Here is a 24,406-nt window from a genome sequence, read left to right on the forward strand (position 1 = left end):
GAGCAAAGTCTGTTGCGTGCCTCTTTCTTTGCACCATTTATTTTCTGTATTTTAAGGTGTTTGGAGAAGAGCTGGTGAGGTTTTATAAATGGTGTTTTCTCCTCCTGTTAGGTCTCTCTGCAACGCAGTCAATGTTTACAACCTCACCTGCAGTAACTGTTCAGAAAACTGCACCGATGTTCTGTTCAGTAACAAGATTACCTTCTTAATGGACCTCCTGATACACCAGTTGACGGTATGTAATATTACTGCTTTGGGTTAGAAGCAGTTAAGGTTAGAAATACTCTCTGTGGAGGAAACGAAAAGAATTCAGCTTATTTACTCTCCAGATGAAAAAAACTAGAGATGGCTGGGAGGGTAGAATAGGGACCAACAAAGAAACATCTTAATTTGAAAATGTCATACTGGATTCTCCTAAGTTCCAATATTTAATGATAATACACTTGTCACACTTGCTAAGACTGTAAGTTGAAATGGTTAGACTGGAGCTTTGGAGTCATTTGAACTCAAAGCCAAACTGTGAGCCCACGGGCGTGCGTGCTATGCAAGGGGAGAGATCTGAGAGGGCTGCAGCACCTCTCCTGCCAGCTCGCTTAAAAGGGCCAGGTAAATGGGGTTTGTGATGGCCATTAGCTTTTTTTTCTTTTTAAGCAAGAAACTCCTCTTTCAGTTGTACTTCTGAAATGGGAACAAGCAGCCAATTTTAGCCTTAAGTTTTACTTCAGTTCACAGATGTTGAAGCAGGTAAGCTCAGTGTAATATCCTATAGTTTAAGCCTGTCGACTGCAGACTCCAGAGCACAGCCCTGAGGCCAGAAATTTCCTGGTGAAGTTTCTGAGCCCCTGAGGTATTGGCACAAAATCACTCTTGAGCTGTAAGTGTACAACGTGGGAGATTTATTTTTCAGAACCAGTTTACTTTTACTCAGCACATAGCTGTAATAGTTTTTTTGTGAGCTGCATGCCTTTTGTTCTCTTTCTTCCTCCATCTGGTTAATTTCTACACATTCTGCAGACCCTCTCTGAGACATAATGGCCCCTTCCCCAACCTACCTGCATTCCCCAAGTCCCACCCAGGTATGTGCTCCTTGGCCTACTTCTTTCACAGAACTGCTCACATTGAATGATAATTAACCATTCACTCCCCCCTCTGCCCTATTAGCCATCACGCTCTCGGAGATCCTAACGCAGGGCCTGTAGACTCAGTACGTTGGTGATGGATAAACACGTGAACAGAAGGATCCCCATGTATCTGAAGCTGAAAATGAGAAAGGGAATGATGAGGCCCTTCAGGCAGACATCCTGATAATGAGACATAGACCGTTACACAGTACGGCAATGGCCGCTTGTAGTGGTGACATGGGGTCATTGTTTGAGGCTCAATTATACGTGGGTTTATCAATTAAAGAAGGCACTAAAATATGGGCAAGACATTTTAGCACAAAATTCTGTCAAAAATAGATGAAAGGCAGCGGCAAGGAGAAAGACTTAGCATTTGTTGTAGGCCTTATATTCCAGGCATTTTATTATATATTGCCTTATTTAATTTTTAAAACATAAAGTCAATGTTATCATCCCATCTTTCAGAGAAGGAAACTTGAGTCTCAGAGCAGTTGGTTTGCCCAAGGCTATGTACGTAGTAAATCACAGAGCCCAAAGTCAAAGCTAGGTATCTGAACCCAGATTGAGAGGCATTCTATACAATATCTGACTGATATTTGTCAAAAGTATCAATGTCATGAAAGACAAGCAAAGACTGGGGAACTGTCACAGATTGGAGGAGACTAAGGAGATCTGAAAGCTAAATACTGTGGGATCCTCAACCAGAAAAAGGACATCATTGGGCAGATTGCGAAGTTCAGGTAAGGTCTACGGAATACTTAATTTTATTGGTTCAGCGTTAATTTCCTGCTTTCACAAGGAATCACATACAAGTTTAGGGCTGAAGAATATATTAATTGAACTGAAAATTTAGCTAGACATGTTGAAGAGCAGATTTTATCATTCAGACAAGTCTGTGAACTCAAAGACAGGTCATTTGAAATTATCTGGCCACAGGAACAGAAAGAAAAAAAAAAAAGGAGCGAAGAAAGCCAAACGGGCTTTTGCAGTACCATCAAACAGACCAATATATACATAAAGGTAATCCCAAAAGGAGGAGAGAGAAGAGAACAGACAGCTTTTTTTTTTTAAGAAATAATAGCCTAAAATTTCTGTCTGTGGAAGGAAATGGATATCTAGGTTCAAGAAGTCTAGCAGACACCAGCTAGGATGAGCCCAAAGAAATCCACACAGAGACACACTGTGATCAACTTGTCAAGTCCCAGAGAAAATTTTGAAAGCAGCAAGGGGAAAGCAACTCGTCTCACACTAGGGAGTCTGCTTAAAAGTCAGTGAGTTTCTCACCAGAAACCCTGCAGGCCAGAGCAAGTGGGACGATGTATTCAAAAGGCTAAAAGAAGAAACTGGTAACTAAGAACACTATATCCAGCAAAACTGTCCTTCAGAAATGAGTAGGAAGTAAAAATTTTCTCAGCTTTTGCTTATCTGCGAAAGTTGCTTAAATGAGATCATAAATAAAAAGCTGAGAAAGTCATTGCTGAGAGACCTGCCTTACAGGAAATGCTAAAGGGAATCCCTTCAAGTAGGAACAAAAAAACACTAAACAGCGACACACACACACATACACAAAAACATGGACATGCAAAGCTTGTTGGTAAAGGTAACTATAGAGACAAGTACAGAATGTTGCAATACTGTAATAGGGTTGTATATCACTGTTAATTCTGAAGAAATTAAGGAACAATAGTATAGAAATAACTATAACAATATGTTCATGTGGATACATAATATAAAAATATTTTGTGACACCATAAGATGTTGAGAAGTAAAGGTGTAGAGTATTTGTATGTGCTTAAAGTTAAGTCATTATCAGCTTAAAAGAGATTATTATAACTATAAGATGTTCTATGTAAGCCCCTTGGTGACCATGAGGAGAATATCTATAAAACATACACACAAGGTCCTGAGCGGTGTAGCTGGGTTGCTTGAGTGCTTGCTCGCAAAGCGAAGGGTCACCGGTTCAATAACTGGTCAGGGCACATACCTGGGTTGTATGTTCAGTCCACGGTCGGGTATACAGAACGGGATAGAAAACCTAGAAATAAACCAGTGCATGTTCAACTAGTACTTGACAAAGGCATCAAGAATACACAAAAGGGAAAGGATAATACCTTCGATAAATGCTGCTGGGAAAACTGGACAGCCACTTGCAAAAGAGTGAAATTGGACCCTTATCTTACACCATTCCCAAAATATTAAGTCAAAATGGATTAAAGACTTACATCCTAGAAAAAAACATAAGCAAAAAGCTCTTTGACCTTAGTCCTTGCAGTGTGTGTGTGTTTTTTGTATCTGGCACCAAAAGCACAGGCTACAAAAGCAAAAGAAACAAGCAAACAAAACAGGTGGGACTACATCACACTAAAAGGTCTCTCTGCATAGCAAATGAAAAGGCAACCTAAGAAATGAGAGAAAAATATTTGAAAACCATATATACAAAATGTATTTCTAAAAAATTATTATTGATTACAAAATGAGGAAAAACCTGACACACACCCCCTAATGAAGTGATCAAAGTGAATGTTATCAGTAATGCACAAACCAAAATTGTCTCGCTCCCTGGTAGGCTGCAATGAGAAGAACACAGTATTACTTGATGCATAATCTGAATCTAAACACGAACACATCCAAATTGTGGGACACCCTTGAAAATAACCTGCAATCTTCAGAAAGTCTTGAAATAATAAACGTTCAGGGAGTCACTGAGGAATTTTACAGATGGGTAGAAGCAAGGCCTCACAGATAGGTGCAGGATGATTCTGAATTTTACCTGCAACTTGTCCATACATATGATTCTGTACACACACAAACATAGTTTTAAGAAGTACAGAAATAAATTCTAGAAGCTTAGAATGATTTGTTAGAGTTACATGCTACATGCATGGACCGCAGTTGCTGGAACACTTAGTAATTTAAACACCAGGGCTTATTTCTGAGAGTTTAAATGTGGCTTTCAACTTAAAAACATGTCCTTATTGGAAAGTTGTTCTTATGGAAGGAAAAGTGAAGCTTTTATTGTAGACTATATAATTGAAACGCCTTTAAAATACTTACAGAGGAATTTTTAAAACAGCTCTTTAACTCATGTTATGAGAATTCCTTAAAGGTGATGACAGCTACTCAATGTACATTTTGTGCCGCTTCAAACACAGTGTGCAGTCACTTAACACAGAGACTCAGAAAAGTGTGCAACCATGGTGCCCAGAGGGAGCCTGGAGTCTCCCAGGTGCCCCAGTGTTTTAGCTGCAGGAAGAGCTCTGCAGAGGAAAAGCACAGAGGTGATCGTCAGCCACTGAAGGGAGCAGTTCTGTCTCCCTTTTTGTCTAGCACAGGGGGAAGAGGCTGTGAACAGAAGCCTGAGATGGAAAAACCTAGTGGGGTGCAGCTTACACCCACACACACGTGCACACGCATCAGAAAGCGGAGACGTGAGGAGGCCTGGGAAGAGAGGGAGGCACAGACAGGAGAGGTCAGGGGAGGAGACAGTGCAGAGGAGTAGGGCTGCTGGGGGTCGAGGATGCAGAGGAACCCCGCGCGGGCCTCCCCAGCACCCTGCAGCAACACATGGTCTTTGTGCCCTCTGGAAGCTTCCACGCAGTGTCTTCACTTTAGTGCTGGGGCTTCTGGCTTTCCAGTAAACAAAATAATGTCACTCCAGACATTAAATGGTCATATGTGCTGTTGAGTTCTCCTGGGGTCTATGAGAGGTGGGAAATGCATGGCTGGCCTCTGCTCTTGCTGCGTTCACTCTCCCCCGCGAAAGCAGTCTGTTTAGGGGAAAGCAGCCGTGTTAGGGCTCCTGAACACAGCTGGCCGCAACAGGTGGCTCCACGGGGACTACACTGCAGGGTGGATTTGTTCCTTGAAAGATGACTTGCTTTCTCTCCAATCTTGACACTACACTCTAACAAATACCCACGTTTTAAAAGTGTGTTTTAAGTCCGGCAGTTTCTTATAAACATATGCTTACCCTACATCCCAGCAGACTCACTCCTAGCTATTTACCCAAGGAAAATGAAAACATTCCCCCACACACACAAAAAGACTGGTAAAAGAATGATCTTAGAAGCCTTATTCATCAATAACTAAATTCCTGAGCAGCGCACGTGTCTACCAACAGGTGAAATGATAAACAAATGTGGTAATCCATGCAGTGGAGTAATATTGAGTAATAAGGAGAACAAACTACGGATGGATACACATGGATGAGTTCAGAATTCGTGGGGATAAGAAACTCTATTCAAAAGTCTACCTAGAGTATGATTTTAGGAAACGCACAGTGATCTGCAGTGACACAGAGCTGGTGAGTGGTGGCCTAGAGCCCGAGGGTGGAGAACAGTGACTCGGAAGGAGCACAGGGACTTCTGGGGACGGTGGAAACGCCCCGTTTCTTGATTCTCGCGGTTCATACATAGATGCGAACGTTTGTCAGAACTTACTCAGCATACACTTGAAATAGGTACCGTTTACAATAAAATTGATTTTTAAAGTGTGCTTTTCCCAGTGTGGCTAAATGATATCCATTGATGAATCTGGATAAAGAGTGCAGTTCATTGTGTAGTATTCCTTGGCTTTTCTGACAGCTTGACATTTTTTAAAAGAAAAGGTAGCCTGCAAACGCTTATAGATAGGGTGGCATTTCAGCAGAGACCCCGAGGAAGTCGCGGGTGGGTCACGAGCATACTTGGAAGAAGAGGATCCCAAGGAGAGGTGGACAGGCGCTGTCGTGGGTGCCTTTAGAGAGGCGAGGGGGCAGTGGACGGGTTGAGGGGGCCTCGTTGTGCGCTACCAGGTGTGTGGTTTTCACTGCGTGGGGGACGAAATGCCCGCAGAAGGACGGTAGGGTTCAACATTCACAATGAATTTGAAAGCATTACGACTCCTAAGGCGTGCCCTGTACAGTCACTAATATTGTATTATGTAGGGTTTGGGCTGCATAAAATACCTACACAGACTGGAAGGCATAGTAAGTATATTTCAAAAGGTAATGACATTTGGGATACAATGTAATGTCCTCTTTAGTATTGTTTGTAGAAATTTAATAAAGATAATGTTGAAAACCTGTTAGCCATTCCCATGTAATTTCTTTTTATACTTTCAAGCGAAGTAAATCATCATAAATATCTGTTATGAGTTCTGTTTTTATGTACAATATAAGTAGAGATGTTTTATAAAATATTGGTGGCAAATAGACTGTGGAATGTCTTAGGACAGTTTGGCTAAAGGACATAAAATCGTGATGACAGCACAGGAACCTCTGTCTGCACCAGAGCGGTTCCCCTGTCCTGTCACACAGACCTGCTGGTTCTCAGTGAACTTCATTCCTATTGCGACCACTGTGAGCACACTGCAAAGGGTACAACCAGCCTCACAATATTACAACTCAGTTGAGTACAATTACCACTGATTACCAAGTTTATTTTATCTCATAGAATCAAGTTACAGAGGATGGATTTATACCACTAATAAAAGCATCTTTCTGTATTGAAAAAAAGAATGTAGAAAGTTCTTGAAAGCACTTTGGTGGTAGGAGGTATTGGAGGAAAAGAGAATATGAGCTTGCCTTTTAAAAGTGATGATTAATTTAATTTTGCTAAAACACTTTGCCTCAGGGGATTGGTCCCGTAAATATTGGGTTTCTCCTTGGCATGGATTTGGAATAAATGCATTTATTCCAACCCTGATGACTTCATTTTCCTCTGGACCACGGTTTCCTCAAATAGAAGGTGAAAAAAAATTGATTCTAAGGTTCTTTCTGAATCTAAAACTAAATTAAATATCTGTAGATTTTAAGAAGGTCAGATATGTTTTGAGAGGAAGGGAAAATTTTGTGATACAAATAGGTATATGAAATCAAATTGTAATATGCCAGCACCTTAAGAGAAAGACAGTGACCACACCCATCTGTTCTAAAGAAATATGCTAAAAGATATAACTTTTGTCCATAGAAGAGAGATTGTGGTTTTAAATGTCCGCCTTAAAAGCAACAGTTTCAGAAGAGCCAAGCTCCATACTTCTGTTCTTCCCAGGCTGGCCTGTCCCTGCCAGCAGTGGTAGTTCCAGTACTACCGCCTGCTGGGAAGGTCGCCCTCCCCTGCCCTCCACAGACCACCCACCCTGGAGGGAATGTGCTCCAGACGCAGGTAGGCCAGGTGTGCAGTAAACCAGGGCAGTGGGCTGGGTGGGGGTGGGGAGAGGTGTTGCTTGCCCATCTTTGCTAAAGGACAGGCCCTTCCAGTGTATCCCTGACCAAGCAGCTGTGCTGGAAGGAAGTTCAAACTCAAGTGTTGCTCTGTGTGCACATATCGGAGCTCGAGGTGTGCATTTCACCTGCAAGGGGTCCCAGAGGAGCAGGCTGCTGACGAGTAACAGTGATATCCAGCCGGACAAAGGACGAGTCCAGAGCCCCACTCTGAACAGAATATCCTTTACAGGACAGACAGCTTCTCCTTAAGGTGCTTTTTATCAAATCTCGTTCTTGACAACTAGAAAGAACTTTTTTGCCTCACTGAAGATAAGCCCCCTTCTTGCCCTAATTCAGGCAGTTTTGAAATTCTCTCCTAGATGGAATAAGCAAAAGAAAACTGCATTCTCAGCAGTGAAAGGATCAATACTAAATGAGGAAATTAGAAAAAAATTCAATGGAAAAACATGGTGACATGATTGGATTGAACTTGAGGCTAACTTAGACTGTTGGAAGTAGGAAATCGTGGTGAGAAAGGAAAAGATGGTTCCACCCTGTGACAGCCTTTTGAGTGGGGCCCAGGCCCAGGATTCACCCCACGCCTGACAAGCTGGCCTGGCTCCTGAGCCCACAGGGTTCTTCGTGTAACTGCCAGGTTGTCAGAGGAGTTTTTCAATTTGGGTTTACTTTACGAGAAACTGCCAAAATGGTGTTTCTAAAATTAAGCAGAAAGTCACAATGAAACAGTAAATCAGAAGTCAGCTATGGACAGAGAATAGGAGAACAGTGTAAAAATATATCTGATTTATTTTACATTAAGCTTATTTTTCTTGGGGCTGATGAAGAAGTGACATTTGGTCCTTAAACCACATTTATAGTTTCTGAATAGTGAGATGAGTATATTTCACCCAGAATTATCCCAACAACCCTTAAATATAATGCTTTCTTATCCTTTGGTCAAGAATACAGCTTACGGAATCCTCTCCCTCACCCCCCAATGGAAGAGATATCAGAAAGGCAGTGTTTGACCTGTAACCACTTTTCAGGAGAACAGACATATAAATACTGAGAGTTGGGACTCCCCAGTGGAAAAGCTGGATCTCTGCTTAGTCATCCACATTGAAACCCCTCACACAGCGTTTGTATCCAGCTTGTGATCTGATCAAGGTCGTGAGGCACAATCATGTATCTGTGCCTCAGTGTTAACTATGAACAAAAAGCTGCAGATCACCACACGTTTGAGAAAAGCCTACAACCTGAAAAACAGAACTCAGAGGAAATGAGACCATGCAGGAAAAAAACGAAAATCTTAAAGAAGGATAATTTCACAGTGATGAGAAACAATTGTATTCATGAAGCAAGACCAAAATTTTATAAGAACAAAACATGCAGGGAGCCAAAAAAAGGTCCTGAAAATTAAGAATATCAATGAATTCAGAACTCGGTAGAAGGACTGGAAAATAAAGTTAAGAAAATCACCTTAGAACAAAATACAAAGAAATGAAAAGCAGAAGAAAAAATATAAGAAAATTAAAGGCTTAGTTCAGGACCAAAATTCAACAGAGAATGTGAATGCGAGAAACTTAGCAAAGAAAGCCTGCAGGAAATTTCCCAGAAGTGAAACACATGACTTTCTAGTTGAAAACACTGAGTTTTTGCACAAGGAGTGAACAAAGACCTGCACCAAAATACAGGAAATCAAGGATAAGAAGTTCCTGAAAGTTTCCAGAGAGGACCAAGCAGGTCATGGACAAGGACGTTAGGAATCAGATTGGACTTCTCCGCCACAGTCCTGAAGGAGGAAACAATGGAGCAGCCCTTCAAGGCTCTGAGGAGGAATTCGTCCCAACCAAGAATTCTGCATCCAATCCAACTCAGTCATATAAGGATGGAATAAAGATATTTTCAGAGATACAAGGGCTCACAATTTGTTTTCATGTACCCTTTCGTAGGAAGTTGTTGGAATAGATTGTACAGCAAAGTGAGAGAATTACATGGGAAGGAAGGATGATGTGGAATCCAAAAAATAAGGGCTCTGACCGCAGGGCAGGTGGTGGAGAGAGTCCTCCGGGCGAAGATGAAGGGCTGCCTCAAAGGAGAGCTTGTGTGAGGCCCAGACTGGAGCAGGAATGTGTCTCCACTGGGCGGAACACGAGGAGCAACAGTCCCTGCAGTGTTTGATGTTGAGAGGGAATTCCACTTTAACTAGAAAAGTGGACCATGAATTAATGTCATATAAATAAATTCAAACTGAGAAAAGTTTATCTGTACAAATAAAAATTTGTACAACAAAGTAAATAACTTACTAAACAGCGTAGCTGTGAATAGTGGTTTAGGGTCATGGGGGAAGAGACAGTGTCCTACAGTCAGGAGCGCTGGGCCGGCTGCTCTGATGCCGCCCCTCGGGCAGCGGCAGGCTGCGGGATGACCCTGTGGCTGGGTGGACCTCTGTGACTGACTCTGGCCGGTGAGCTGTGAGCAGAAGTGTGTGTCACTGCCAGGTGGCACAGGTAATGCTGACACGAGACCAGAGTCTTTTTCTTCTCTGCCACTGTGACCTGTGGTGCTTTGTACTGTCTAATACACTAGCCACTATTGAAATTGATTAAAATTCAGTCCCTGAGTTGCACATGTAGTGAAATATCTAAAATAACAAAACAATGGGAAGAATATTTGCTTGTGTTTGTAAAGATCCAAGTGACCATTTATTCCTCTACCTTTTGATAGAACTGGGGCAGGTAAGGAGTCAGTGTGACGCAAAGGCTGCTTGTCACTACGTAAGGGCATCTGTGAAATGCGGTACTTTACCAGTGTTGTTTTATTCTTCATCATCCTTGAACTTCATAGTGGTTAGAGAAGGTGGGCAGGTACAAAAGCCAAGGCTTCGGAACATGAAATTGTTAAAGTCGTGTGATCTGCTAGAGGAAACTTGAATCCAGTTTCATCTGGTTCCGAGTCCAGACCCCCTTCCTAGCACCCTTTCTTGGCAGCGCGGTCTTCGGGAGAAGCCCGTCCTCTCTCTGGGACGCATGAGCCCTCCCGTAGCTAGTGTCATGGGCCATGACATAGCTCCTTGTCTGGCAAGTGTGTCCTGGTCATCGCACCTTGGTCCTCCCTCTCTGAGGGCGGACCATGCTCCAGGCCACTCAGCGCTCCTGGTTGCGGTAGGAATCCCAGCAGGAATTAGAATCAGAGTAGCAGAGGATGCTTCTGTGGAGCTTGCTTAGGTAGCAGACGTTCCAAGGACTTGTATGTGGTGATTCATCAGACACTCTGGCGACCTTCATTCCACAGCTGAGGAAACTGAGACACAGGAAGGTCAAGGAACTTGTCTCAGATAACATAGCTGCAAAGCCAGAACCCAAGCCCAGGTGCTGACTGCTAGTCCCAGCTTTTCATTCCCTAGTCGGTCACTTCCTGCAACTACACACAGATGTAAAGATGACCCACTGTATTAGGAAAAACCATTTTGCCATTGTGTAGTAAGAAATACAAACTTCACCCAATTTAGAGTTGATATTTTAAGAATTCACTTTAACAAGAACAGTGCTGTCAGTTTACCCATTGGTTTCTGAATTTATACGGATTTTTAATATAACTTGCTCAATTGAATGAATATTTGTTGATCTCTTAGTTCATGCCTAGGCATGAACTAAACATTTTATGTGTATTAGCTCATGTCATCCTCACAAGAATTCAGGGACTGTTGTTATCCCTGTTTTACAAATGAGAACATCGAAGCTTGGGGGAGTAACCTGCCCAAGGTCACGCAGCCAGCACGGGCGAGGCTGAGGGGTGCACTCAGCCCCCTGATTTCACAACCAACACTCAGGCAGTCAAGTTGCCACCTCTGGAATTTCAAAATCATTTATGATTCCAGAAAGTTTCCCCGTCATCTCTGTCCACTTCTGGTGGCTTTATTGAAACACAATTACTGTATTTATTTCCATCTAGGTTTATGTTCCAGATGAAAATAATGCTATTTTGGGAAGAAATACAAATAAGCAAGTTTTTGAAAGCTTGACAACTGGACTTCTCAAAGTCATTGCTGTGGTTTTTGGCTGCCTGATTGCCAATCGACCAGATGGAAACAGCCGGCCAGCTACACCAAAAATATCCACAGAGGAAATGAAAACCAAACCATCCCAAGGTGATGCTTTTAACAGTCGAGTTCAGGACCTCATCAGGTAAAATTGCAAGATTTCTTAAAAATTTTGTCTTTGTTAAAAAATTATGCTAAGATAACTTAAATCTCAGAGCCCATGTGTTATTGGTGGTTCTCACAACACCATCCACAAATTCTTGGTAGAGAGGGAAATCTTACTAACGAAAAGGAATATAGCTAGTGCTCCTCTCTCTTTCCAGATATTCAGATATTTGAGGTTTGAACGTGTTGTGTTTAAGCTTTTATTACTATTGCTGTCAACGCTTTTCAACTCAAAGAATTCCTGAGAATTCCCCTATCCCAGATCATCTCCGATATAAATTTAGTTCAGACTTACTGTTTTAACGAATAATAGCTGACATTTGTGGGGCAACCATTATGTGTAGGGTACTGTATAGACGCTTTGCAGCCCTGCAACTGTAGGATTTCTTATTCAGGCTTTGTAGGTGAGGAAATTGTTCAAAAAGTTTAAGTACTTTGCCCAAGATTATGTAATAAAAAAGTTCTAGAGTAGGTGGGAGAGTTGAGACTGGAACTCAGGTCTCGCTGGCCTCCCAAGAGCTGTATTCTTTCCAGGCTTCCTCAGGGAAGTTTACTCCTGCTTTGCCATCTGAACTCTTTTTCCTTTGTGAGTCTGGAATCAGGTAGGACATCGAGTTTCCCATCGGAGTTCTACGTGGTGGTAAGCAGTCACCTGTCCCATCTGTCAGCAGCTTCTCTGTGATGTGCTCGGATGTCTGGCTCCCAGACTCCACGCGGTCGGCGGCTGAGGCCGGTGGTGAGTTGACAGGAGGAGGAGCCTGCCTCCTCCTGCATCTGCTCTGTCGCCGTCACGCAGTCCCCGCTGGCGTCCTGAAGTGCTGTGTTGGGAACAGGGGTTTCATTCAGTACGTTTCCTACCCTGGGCTACTGTCTTCACCGCCCCCTCCCTCTGCCTGCCCGTCTTCGCCGGGCGTATTTATTGCAGGAGAGAGCCGGGCCCTTGGGTTCACAGGCGTTTCCCGTGCAGCACCTGCCTTCTACCCTCCCTGGCCTTTCTCTCAGCTGCTGGATCCCGTTCGGAGTCCTTGTTTCTTGGTCATTGTAGAACCTGCCCTCTCTGCTGGTGGGTGCCATTGTTGCAATATTTTGGATTGTCATTCCATTCTCCTCTGGCCCATGAATGTGTTTCCCATGTAGGTTTATGGAGGTTTTTTTTTCCTTCCCCCAGCCGTCTTTAGAATTCTTTCTCTATCATTTATTAACAACTGTAATACATTGTGTTGGGTAGAGATAATTAGTTGTTCTGTTAGCTTCTTGTACTTGCGTGTCCAGCTCCTCCCCAGGTTTGGGAAGTTCTCGTCTATGGACTGTTTGAACAGACTTTCTGTTCCCTCCCCCGTTTCTTTCTTCTCACTCTGGGATACCCTTGGTCCTGTGTTGCCCTTTCTCACGGAAGCAGGGAGATCTTAGGTCTCTCCTCTTCCATGTCGGTCGTTTCTAGATTTCTGTGTTCTCTCCCGTGTGGTCGGCTCTATTTCCAGTGCTTTCTAACGCATCCTTCATCTCATTTTTTGAGTTCTTCAGCTCCAGAATTTGTTTCATTCTTTTTTTAGTTTCAGGCTTTTGGTAAAGTACTTCTTCTGTTCATTAATTTTATTCCTGAGCTCATTCAGGTGCTTTTCTGGGTTTTTTCCTGTCTCCTTGAGATTCTTCATGACAGCGATTTTGAATTCTTCGTCATTGTGACCACAGTCTTCTGTGATTTTGAGATTGGGTTCTGGAGAATTGTCATTTTCTTTCTGTGTTACCGTGTTACATGGTTGTTCATCATGCTTGATGGGTTGTTCCTCTGCGGCACATTTGAAGTCGTGAACAGCCTTTTTGTTTGGGTACTGTTTTGATTTTAACAATTGAGCAGGTTGATTATGAGGAGTCTTTCTTTTGTTTTCCAGTAGATGGTGCTATGGTGCAAGTTTCTTTGTTTTCTCTTCCTGGAGCCACTGGCACCTCCAGGGCCCTGGGTGGGAGGCGTCCCTGGGGTTGTCGGAGTGGCGCCTGAGTGACAGGGTAGCCGGTGCCTCCACTGCACCTGGGGCGCTTGGGCCTCCTCCATGGCCCAGGGAAGGAGGAGTCCGGGTTCGCGAGCCTCCACGCTGCTGCCTGGCCCCTGGTGGCAGCTGGCCCTGCTGTGCCCTGTGTGGGAAGGCAGGTGCTCCTCCCGCTGCTGTCCCTTCCACCCTCCCCGGGTCACGGATTGGTGGCTGCTCCTGACTCCTCTGCTGCCTCATTTGCTGGCGGCCCAGGCCCCATCCTGCCTCCCCAGGAGTTTCAGTCCACCTGCCTTCACAGCCGCAGGCCTCCCGCTGTGTTGCCCAGGGCGCCTTGTGGGGTTAGAGGCAACCTCCTCCTGGAAAATTTAAGGGGGCGCGCAAAGGGGTCGTCTCGCTCCACTGTGGTGCTTGCATCCCATGCTTCCGTTTTCTGCAGAGACGCTCCTGCTTTTATTACTGTAGCTTTGTAATGTAGTTTGAAACATCCAGCTTTGTTCTTGTTTGTCAGGGCTGCTTTGGCTACTTGGTGTGTTTTGTGGTTCCATGCAATTGTTTTTTCTATTTCTGCGAAAAATGCCATTGGAATTTTTGATAAATGATTGCACTGAATTCATGAATCTAGGGCTCCAATCATACCAACTGGATGCTCTCTTTTCTTATTTCTGCTGTCTCTGCTTGGCTCCTTTCTGTAAGCACATGCTCTCCACGCAACAGCTAAGTCACACCTCAGTGTCCATGTCCCCACGGGGGAGAGACTCTTCCCCCGTGATCATGTGTTAATTTCATAAAAGATGCTGAGTGGTCCTCCTTGGTCGTGTGCCTGTCCTGGAACTTGTTGCTACTACTGCCAAGGCGAGGAATATGTAGCCTGTTGTGAGGAGGGGGCACAGTATTTAACAGCCCAGCAGGACCACGTGGAAATGGGGAGAGAATACGCGGGGCAGACAGAAACTGAACTGCCGCTGTCTGCTCCCCTAGGGTGGTTCGGATAGTTCACACTGTGTGAATTGAAAAGTTCTGTGCAAACGTAAGGGCCTGTTTTTAAAGGTTTGCCTCTGTTATCCTATCCTGTGATCAGGTTATCCTAAGACCCTCAGTGTGCACGTGTGCCAGTCTGAGTTTGCCTCATTGTGAGAGGGCTCAACTGGTGGCCATCCATTCTCGCTCCGGGGGTGGAATCTGTAGCAGCTGCCCAGCAGCCTGAGGACACACTCCTGGCATAAGAGGAAGCAGACAGGACCTGCGCCTGCTGTAAACTTGGAAGAGGTTTCGAACATGAATAATTCCTCAGATTTGCCTTCTTAACAGAGCTGTGCTGAACAGTGAGGGGGATGCACTTAGGAGGAGATGCATCAGTTGCTCTGCACATGTCACTGAAAGTTAGCGTGTTGATTTTCGAACAGCTGCATTCAAAGGCCTGTCCTTTTCACGCGTGCACATGCAGTAGCACCGAGAGTCAGTACACCAGCCAAGCCCAGGCGGTTGATCCTCAAGGTCATTTATAGTCTTAAAATGTGATTTTCAGTGATTCCTGCTTTGTGGACTCATAAAAGAGCTACTGTTGTTTGTTCACTTTAATAAATAATTCAGGAAAAGGGACCGGAAAGATGAAAGTAACTGTTAAATGTTGTTGTCAACTCTCAGGGCTGGTACTTTTCATAACAGAAAGCAATTAGATTCTCACTGTTTGTTCCATGCTTAATAGTGTTAAGAGTTTTCAAAAACAGAGAACCTCCAGTTGGCATTAGAAGTTCAAGTGTGAACAGGAGTGTCTGGGCAGCGTCGCCTTGTCCCTCGAACCCCCGCACTGCACGTGTGGCTCCCCAGCTCTAAGAAGTTGAGCTTCTTGAGACTAGAGAGGCCATTATCAGTCACTCCCGCTACGGGCAGGCTCCTTAGACCTGTAAGGACGATCGGATAATCATTTTCATTCATCTTTCTGGAAAAGCAGCCTTAGAATAACTAAGAGAGAGAAGAGAGTCACTTACAGAAATAGCTGATTATTCAGGACTCCCTGGTAAGGAAGTTGTTGCTGTTGCTGGCGAGGCTGTGCCTGCGTCTACGAGGACTCCCCTTTGCGGGGAGTTGCCCGCCCATGCAGGCTGCTGACGCCTTTCTCCTCACACCCAGCTACATGGTGAACGTCGGCCTGATCGACAGACTGTGCGGCTGCTTCCTCGCGGTACAAGGCCCGGTGGATGAGAACCCCAGGTTGGCTGTGCTCCTGCAGCAGGCCGCGGGGCTCCTGCAGGGCGCCTGCACGCTGTGCTGGGCCGTCACCGGCAGGTAAGGCGCCTCCTTCACCTCCGTCTGGACTGAGCGTGCAAAACGTCTCTTAAATTGTGCCCGGGTTGAGGTCGTTTCATAGGGAGTCGGGGTCATCTTGGCCTCTTTCCTGTATCCTACCTCTGTCCTTGCTGACTTCTCACACGGAAATTTGGCCACAACTTCCTGTCAGAGTCTAGATTTCTGGTTGGTGTCCTGAACTTAACTGTCCCTGCTAGAAGAGACCTTAGAGGACAGCCAGTCCCTCTCACACTCGGGTCCAGAGGCACCAAGTGAGTCTCTTCGAGTCAGCGCGTCCATGGCAAAGCTCAGTCACACCTGGCCAGCCCCTGAGAACAGCGCGGACGGCCTCCCAGCGCCGCGACCATGGCTGCAGCCTTCGGGGTTTGTCCCTCATGCTGAGTCACATGTGACCTGTGGGCACAAGTGTGGCCAGGGACTCCTGCGGGCCCGGTTGGCTCTTTAGACCCCACCCTGTGGCCCGTCCTCCAAATACTGACACTCTGGGAAGAGCAGGGGACCCTCCTGTTCTTTTCCCTCCCCTTCCACCAAGCAAGAACCTTTCACAATAGTGGCTTGGTGTTTCTGATAGGAATGTAACCTATCTCTCAGGTATAGTGAGGATTTTCAGTAAAATCATTTTCTTACGATTAAATTCTAAGCAGCCCTGCATACAAATTATTTTTTAGGGATTGGTCAAGAATAAAACTAACAGCCCTGGTTGGGTGTCTCAGTAGATTGGGGTGTCGTCCCCGTACACCGCACGGTTGTGGGCTCCGTCCCCGGTCAGGGCGTATACCTGGGTTGCGGGTTCGATGCCTTCGTGGAGACAAGTGACCCGTGACTGCTGCTCTCCTGTTGTCCTTCAGTCTCCAGCATTTCCTGACCCCTGCCGACCACACAAGCACCTCTAATATTTACAGACCACTTTGTCTACTTCCCCTTTCTTTGTGGAAAGTGTCTAAACTGTAAACTACAGCAGTGTGTCCAAAGCACTTTGTTACATATTTCACATAGAGTTTCTGCACAAGGTCATAGTGCATCTGGGGAGAAATGCAGTGTGGCTGTTGTGAAGCTGGATCACCTGTTTGGGCTGCCAGGGAAACCAGCCCAGTGTCCAGGACGGCGTGTGCTCCAAGCCCATTTGTGACCAGCAGGAATCAAAGACAAAGAGGAGCCAGGGAGGCCTTCACAAGCGCCCCTCCAGCCCCCCGACGCCGCCACCACTGTGCACCGGCCGCCCTGAGATAATCAGGTTCCCTAATTGAGAGCCCTGGGCTTTGAGTAAACACCGCAGTCTGCTGGTGGCCCGCCTTTGTGGTGGCGATTATGAGGTCCGCCTCTCCTCTGCTGTCATTGTGCCCTTAATCTCCTAATTTTTACCTGGCTTTTCTGAAAGACAACTTGGGTGTCAGAATTTATGCTGTTAATCTTTGCTTCAGTACGGGGGAAAAGCACTGCTTGGTTGTGAACAATGAACATACATTTCTTTAAGGAAAAATGGAAATTGTGATCTTCTCGTAAAAGGATTGATTTTATGTTAGGATTACTCCAGAATTTTAATATGGGAATTGTTCACAAACTACCACGTTAACAACGTTCAACAATCTGTTGACTTTCAGTCAACATGTAGTCAGGTCCGGTCTTTCAGAAAGGCCTGTTTATTTGGCCGTAACTGTTACCAGTTTTCCGATCTTGGTCCTACAAAAAGAGGAAAGGACAGCGTTCACATCTCGGGGCAGTGTCTCTCGGAGGCCCCTCAGGTGCTGGCTCCGCAGCCCACAGCGCGGTCAGAACACAGGCCCCTCTCTTCACCCGAGTCCTGTCTGGGTCCCTCAGCGTGCTGGGCTCCGCAGTGCCGGGGGGCTGCGCCCAAGAGGAGCTCGTCACTCCTAGCCAGTTCTGAATTCCAGAACATTTTTATGCAGAGATGTTTGTTGTTTTGTGTATTTGTGGTTTTTGTTTTCATACCCATCAACTACACCAGCAAAATGGGTTCTAGGCAGGGTCCCTGGAAACTGATGTCAGAAAAGACAAGAATGGTTTATAAATCAGGCGGTAATTGTGTGGGTATAAAGAGTGCTTCCCAAGTGTTCGAGCGTGCTTGAGAACCGTTTGATCAGGCAAAGGTAAACTTTAACTCCTCCTGCCTGAATTACTCACGCATTCATTAAACAAATATTTATGTAGCACTTGCTCTGTGCCAGGCCCTGTGCTGGGCGTGGGAGAAAGCAGAAATGACTCAGACGTCTGTCCTGTCCTCAAGGACCCTGTCAGCTGGTATGGGAAAGACGTCACCTGTGCCACCATCCACAGTGTGAGACAGAGGCAAGGTAGGCGGGAGCGCCGAGCACATGCCTGCCCGTCATACCTTCATGGCGGAGTTCAGGGGGAGGGCAGAGCACCCTTACTGAAGGAACTAGCTGTTTTCTAGAACAACTAAAATTCCGTCTGGGCCTTGGAAGATAGACGGTGTTGGAACACTTAGTGGTGAGAAAAAGGTGAGCAAAGAAAAAAGCATAATCAAAGACATGAAGCAGAAAAATAGGAAGACCAGGTAGAGACCTGACCTGCCTGGGTGTTGGGGTGTGCGCCGTGGCACTCAGCACCTGCCAGGCTGTGAGGAGGTCCACACGCGACAGTAAACGTGGACATGACGTGTGAAGCATGGAAAGTGATCTGCTGGGAGGTGGTGGTGCCCGTGGGGTCAGCATGAGCCTTCCGTCGGGGTGGTGACGTGCTAGGAACCATGTTTGGGGGCAGGAATCAGGTGCCACATGAAGGACTTACTACCAAGGTGGTAGAAAGGCACAAGGAGCAGAAAAGAAGGGTTTTTTAAATCCTCTCATCGCCTCTGTTTTTGTGATTTGGTGTCAGTCTGCCAGTCACTTGGGGCCCAGACTACGATCCCTGCCTCACCTCTCTCCCTCGTCCCCGGGTCTCATCTGCAGTCCTGCTCTGTGGCCTGGAAGGAACCCAAAAGCTGCCTTGATGCAGGCTTCCTTTCAGGTTTGAATCTCTTCAGTAACTTCATCCCGACTATATTTGAATACCTCCATTGACAGGGAACTCATTCCTTGAAAAGGGAGCGTATTCTGCCATTGGTCACTTTTAAAGCCTAAAAAGTCTCTCCTTACGCCAGGCTGGGCTCCATGTGCACTGCCGCTGGCCCTTCCGCCGTCTCCTCCTCTGCTGCTCTCCTGCCAGCTTCTCTGGCTTTGTGACGAAGTACTCCAGACTTCCGTGACATAAAGCAGCAGTTGATGCCTCTCCCAGATGCTGTGTGTCAGGAAGTTGGTCGTGATACAGAGAGGGTAGCTTATCTCTGTTCCCGGTGCCTGGCCTCTGGAGGAGGGGAGACTTGAAGGTTTGAGGTTGGAACCCTCTGCGCACTATTTGAACCTGACTTTGGTTTGTGCAGCTCTTACCTGGGGGCTTTCCCTGGGGGGTCTCCCCTCTGTTTCCTTTAAGGACACCCTTGCCGTTGTCCTTCTGGCTGTAGAACTTTGGAGGCAGGATCTCAAGAGGAAAACCCTGTGTAGCATGTGTTGAAGAGCACAGGTTAGGGAATCCGAACATATGGATGCAGTTCCTGAGCTCTGAGACCCATGACAGACTCTTCAGCTGCGGGGCCTGTTCCTCATGTGAATTTGGTGATTCTTCCCTCACGGGGTTGGACGGGGCAGGGGCCGATGGGGACTAACACATGTGTCATCCTAAACTGCTGCCTAAGTGCTGTTTTTTTATATGTATTTACTGTATCCCACTTTGTTCCAAAAAAGATTTGAGCTGCCTTACAGAAGTACAGGCTGGGGCAAAAGTAGGGCTTCAGTTGTCCATATGGAAAATAATACAATAATAAATAATAATACAAGAATAAACACTGTGTTCCCTGTACTCACAACTGTAAATCTACTTTTGCTCACCCTGTATAAACTTAAAAATTAAAAATAAAAAGAGCCGTGGCTGATGTGGCTCAGTGGATTGAGTGCCGGCCTGTGAACCAAAAGGTCGCTGGTCTGATGCCCAGTCAGGCCACAGGCCTGGGTTGCAGGCCAGGTCCCCAGTTGGGGGCGTGTGAGAGGCAGCCAATAGATGTAGCTCTTGAACATCAATGTTTCTTTCCCTCTCTTTCTCCTTTCCTTCCTCTCTCTCTAAAAATAAATAAAATCTTTAAAATTAAAGTTAAAAAAAACATGAAAAATTAGAACAAAAGAGAACAAATAGGAAAAAGTAAATCAAGTCAGTATGTAAAGTTAGAACACAAAATATGTTGATAATAAAACATTTCCTCTTGGAATTTCTACTCCCAATGTCTACCAGGAACTTACACGTAATACGTCAGGTTCTAAGCTCATTGGCTTTCATTCAATATTGGCAATTCTTCCTACCTTACTTTGCTCCTCATTCTAGTCACCTGATACGATTTTAAGACCCCCCCAAACCTTACTTATCTTTAACTTCTGTCTCCCAGAGTCCAATTAGGTCGTATCCGATTCAATCAGAGGGGTGCATGCCTTGGAAATATGAGATGGAACCTACTATTTATTCCTGTTTCTCAATATTTGTCTCTTTCTAATCTATTAGTTCCTGTGTCCTGTGTATGTTTCATGTCTTCCGATGAAAAGATTTCCTTAAGGAACGAGACTAAATATCCTAGCAGCTCCCCTCAGCACCTACCACCAGGCTGGAAACAGAGACAGAACTCAGGAAACAGTGGCTGGCTGGCAGTTAGCAGTGCCACGGCGTACTGTCGGCCGGTGCCAGGCCCCGTCCCTGGATCTTCTCTGAGCAAGGAGGAGCAGTGCCCGCCCCGCGCCCCCCCCCCCCGCCACCATTTTCTCTCGGAGAGAAGGCAAGAGGGGCTGGGCACGCCTCACTGAGGTCACGTCTCCCTCACTTCCTTCCATTGGTCTGTCCAATCTTCATTCAGTCCTTTTTCTCAAGCACTTGCTTTGTGCTGACACTGGTCAAGTGTAAAATGCCCGCTTTTAGGGAGCTTACAGTCAAAGAGGAGAGAATGACGACAATGAAATAAGAGAATCCTGCTGGTGATAGTCACATACAGAATAAAGCGGGGTCAGAGCAGAGGGACCCGGCTGCGGCAGGCTCAGTGCCCAGCGAGGACCGCGGGACGCCGCTTCCGGTTGGGCAGAGAGTGAGGCGATGGCACCCGAACCCCTGACACGGTGCGTTCCAGAACCAGAGGCAGCCAGGCTGGGGCAACCAGGAAGGAGGCGCTCCTGGAAGGAGTCAGCAGTGGAAGCCAAGAGAGCAGGACTGAGAGACCAGATGTTTGGGGTGTTGGGGAAGAGGGGTGGGAAGCCACTGGAGGAGATGAAACAGGGGAGCGGCACAGCCTGATGCGCAGCGAGTAGACAGGGCTCTCTGGTCACTGCGCATAGACTGGCTCGGGGGTGAGGGTGGAACGCGGGGCGAAGGCCGAGCTCACAGTGACTCACCAAACGGAAGCGGGCGCCTTCCCTTGGCAGCCCAGTGGAACCTCTTTGAGAACTCGTTTGGCCTTACTGCCAACTCCTAGCGACAAGAGAGACCCCAGACACCAGCTAAACTAGCCAAAATCAGCACAGCGCCCTTGGCTGAAGCGACAGAGGTCAGAAATGCTCCCCTGGAGAGGCGGTCTTGGACCCCAGCCCAGACCCAGGGCCACACCTGCCTTCAGCCCCACCTCGTGGGCTCCTCCTGCCCATCTTCCTTTCACCTGTGGTTGTCCCCAAGGTGTCCTGAGCCCATCGCCTCTTTATCTTCCACTTTGTTGGGCCTCTGCTCAGAGCCCAGAGTTTCTTTTCAGTGGCCTCACCCTACAATTCATTTGGAATCTCAAGAGACCCCAATAATTAAAACAGTTTAAAAAATAAAAAAAGGTGGAGGACTCACACTTGTTGGTTTCAGAGCTTTACTACAAAAATACAGGAATTAAAACAGCGTGGTCCTGGCGTAAAGGCAGACATATAAACCAAGAGAATAGAATGGAATGGAATGGAATAGGATAGCACAGGATAGGACAGGGCAGGGCAGGACCCAGAAATAAACCCTTGCATATACGGTCACGTGATTTTGGACAAGTGTGCCATGACCATTGGGAAGGGACAGTCTCTTCAACAGACGGTGCCAGGAAAACTGGATATGCATTTGCCAGCAAAAGAATGGAGCTGGACCGTTACCCTAACACAGGAATTCCAGACGGATCAGAGACCTGCATGTGAGACCTGAAACCATTAAACTCTTAGAAAAATATCTGGGCCAAACCTTCATGACATTGGACTTGGCAGTGATTTATTGGATATGACACCAGAGCCATAGGCAGTAAAAGAAAAGGTAGACAAGTTGGACTTCATGGAAAAAATTTTATTTTGTGCATCAAAAGACGCTATCAATAGAACATAGAAGCAGCCCGGAGAAGGGGAGAAAATACTTACAAATCATGTATCTGATAAGGGATTATAGAATCCAGAAACAATGGAAAACTCCTAAAACTCAACAAAAACAAAAAACCTGATTGAAAGAATGGTAAACAAAACAAACAAACTTTAATTGAAATTTCTCCAAAAAAGATACACAAATTGCCAGGAAGCCTAGGAAAAGATGTTGAACATCATTGCTTATAGGGAAATCAAAATTATAATGAGCTAATACTTCACACCCATTAGGATGGCTGCTATCAAAAATAAAAACACGAAAATAACAAGTATGGGTGAGGATGTGGAGAAATTGGGACTCTCTTGCATTGTTGGTGGAAGTGCAAAATGGTAGACCTACTGTGAAAGATGTTATGGTTCCTCAAAAAATTAAAAATAGGAGTACCCTATGATCCAGCAACTCAATTTCTGGATATATTCTCTAAAGAACTGAAAACAATTTCGAAGACATATTTGTACACCCGTGTTCAGAGCAGCATTGTTCACAATAGCTAAAATGTGCAAGCAACTCAGGTGTCCGGTGGATGGATGGATAAACAAAATGTGATATATATACACACAATGGAATATTATTCAGCCTTAAAAAGGAAAAAAATATGTAATATACTGTAACATTGATGAACGTTGAGGACATAATGCTGAGTAAAATAAGCCAGTCACAGAAAGACAGATACCGTACGATAATTCAGGTTGTTTGAGGCATCCGGCGTAGGAAAATCCATAGAGGCAGAAAAGGGAAAGCAGGGTTTCTGGTTAATGGGCACAGAGTCTCAGCTTTACATGATGGAGTTACAGAGATGGTTGGTGGCAATGACTGTACAACAGTATGAAAGTACTTAATACCATTGAATTGTACACTTAAAAATAGATAAAATGATAAAGTTTATGCGTATTTTACTACAATAAAAAATATTGGATAAAAAGAGTAGTGCCCCTGCCCAAAATACCTATATCCTAATCCCCAGAACCTGTAAAGGTGCTGCCTCTCCTGGCAAAAGGGATTGGCCTAAATGATGCTGGAATCTGCGGCGCCCCCTGTGATCCCAAAGGTCACCCTGAGTGCAAGGGGGCAGGAAGGTCTGCCTGAGAGAGCTGACGGTGGAGGAGCAGCCACAAGCCACGAATGCAGCCTGCAGGCCTCCTGCGCGACCTGGACCAGGCCAGGGGACGGCCGCTCCCCGGAGCCGCCAGAGGAACACAGCCCTGATGACACCGTGGCTGTAGCCCGGGGAGACCTGTGCTGGGTTTCTAAGCCCCAGAACTGCTTTGTAGTCATTCACTCCAGCCGCAGGATGGACCGTTGCCACGCCTGCCCCTGTGAGCCTGTGACCTCCTCCGGGACAGCCGCCCAGCCGTCGCCGGCTTTGCACCTCTCAGGGCGGTCACTGCCCCTGGAGCACAGGTCCGCTGGCTCTTTAAGTAGAGAGAGTACCTGACCAGTCCCCACAGCCCTCGTGTTCACCCCGGACTCTGAGTGGCGATACCAGTGCACACCTGGGAGTGGAGTTCCCTGGGTTGGGGGCTGAATGGGAGGGAGGGTCACACAAGATGCCTGAGGGCTTCCAGGCGAAAGGAGTGAACAGGCCCGAAGCCAAGACGTCTAGAGCAGTCTAGCCAGTCAGCAGGACTGAGGGAGGTCAGGCTGGGTGCCCCCAAGCCAGGAAGCGGGGGAGGCGGAGCGGGGGACGGCAGCCAACAAGCCAGGAGCAAGCGGGGCTGCTGTCGGCTCTGGGGCTGCCTGGGCTGCTGTCGGGGCCAGCAAAGGCCTGAACATAACGGGTTTAAAATTCCAGATTTGGGGTGGGTGGCGCTCGAGTCACGCCCACACAGGTCGCTGCCTTTTCTTGCCCAGCGGCTTGAAGGCAGAGTTGGGGTTTCGGGTACCGTGCAGGAGTAGAGGGCTTTTCCTAACTGAATCTAGCTTTTAATGAACAGAAACGCAGATGCCACCAAGATCTCTCATCCTGGAGGCCAAACAAAAACACCTGAAAATCCAGGAAAATTCGGAAGATCTCAAAGTGTAATATACAAAATTTCAGCTCTGATTTTTTAATGTTTTCCATATATTTTTAAAAGAAAACTTTATAACCCGTGCCTGATATGAATAAAGCCTTTTACTTTTTTATTATAAACATTCAGGCTTAAAGTGATTGTATCTGACAGTGAAGACCAACAGA

The 24,406-nt window shown here is 46.1% G+C and overlaps 1 protein-coding gene across 2 annotated transcripts in view; it reads left to right on the forward strand.

The window, feature by feature from the left end:
• SCAPER (S-phase cyclin A associated protein in the ER) overlaps nucleotides 1-24,406 on the forward strand; it is a 147,402-nt gene that overhangs the window by 96,594 nt on the left and 26,402 nt on the right. For both annotated transcript variants that reach the window (XM_054588695.1, XM_054588704.1), the window contains exons 25-27: nucleotides 112-235; nucleotides 11,260-11,492; nucleotides 15,634-15,789. In XM_054588695.1, coding sequence (XP_054444670.1) covers nucleotides 112-235; nucleotides 11,260-11,492; nucleotides 15,634-15,789 — 513 coding nt within the window. The remainder of the gene's footprint in view (nucleotides 1-111; nucleotides 236-11,259; nucleotides 11,493-15,633; nucleotides 15,790-24,406) is intronic.

The sequence above is a fragment of the Pteronotus mesoamericanus genome, unplaced genomic scaffold (assembly GCF_021234165.1).
Source record: "Pteronotus mesoamericanus isolate MK-2021 breed Mesoamerican mustached bat unplaced genomic scaffold, CSHL_Meso_final contig_1242, whole genome shotgun sequence".
Classification (NCBI taxonomy): domain Eukaryota; kingdom Metazoa; phylum Chordata; class Mammalia; order Chiroptera; family Mormoopidae; genus Pteronotus; species Pteronotus mesoamericanus.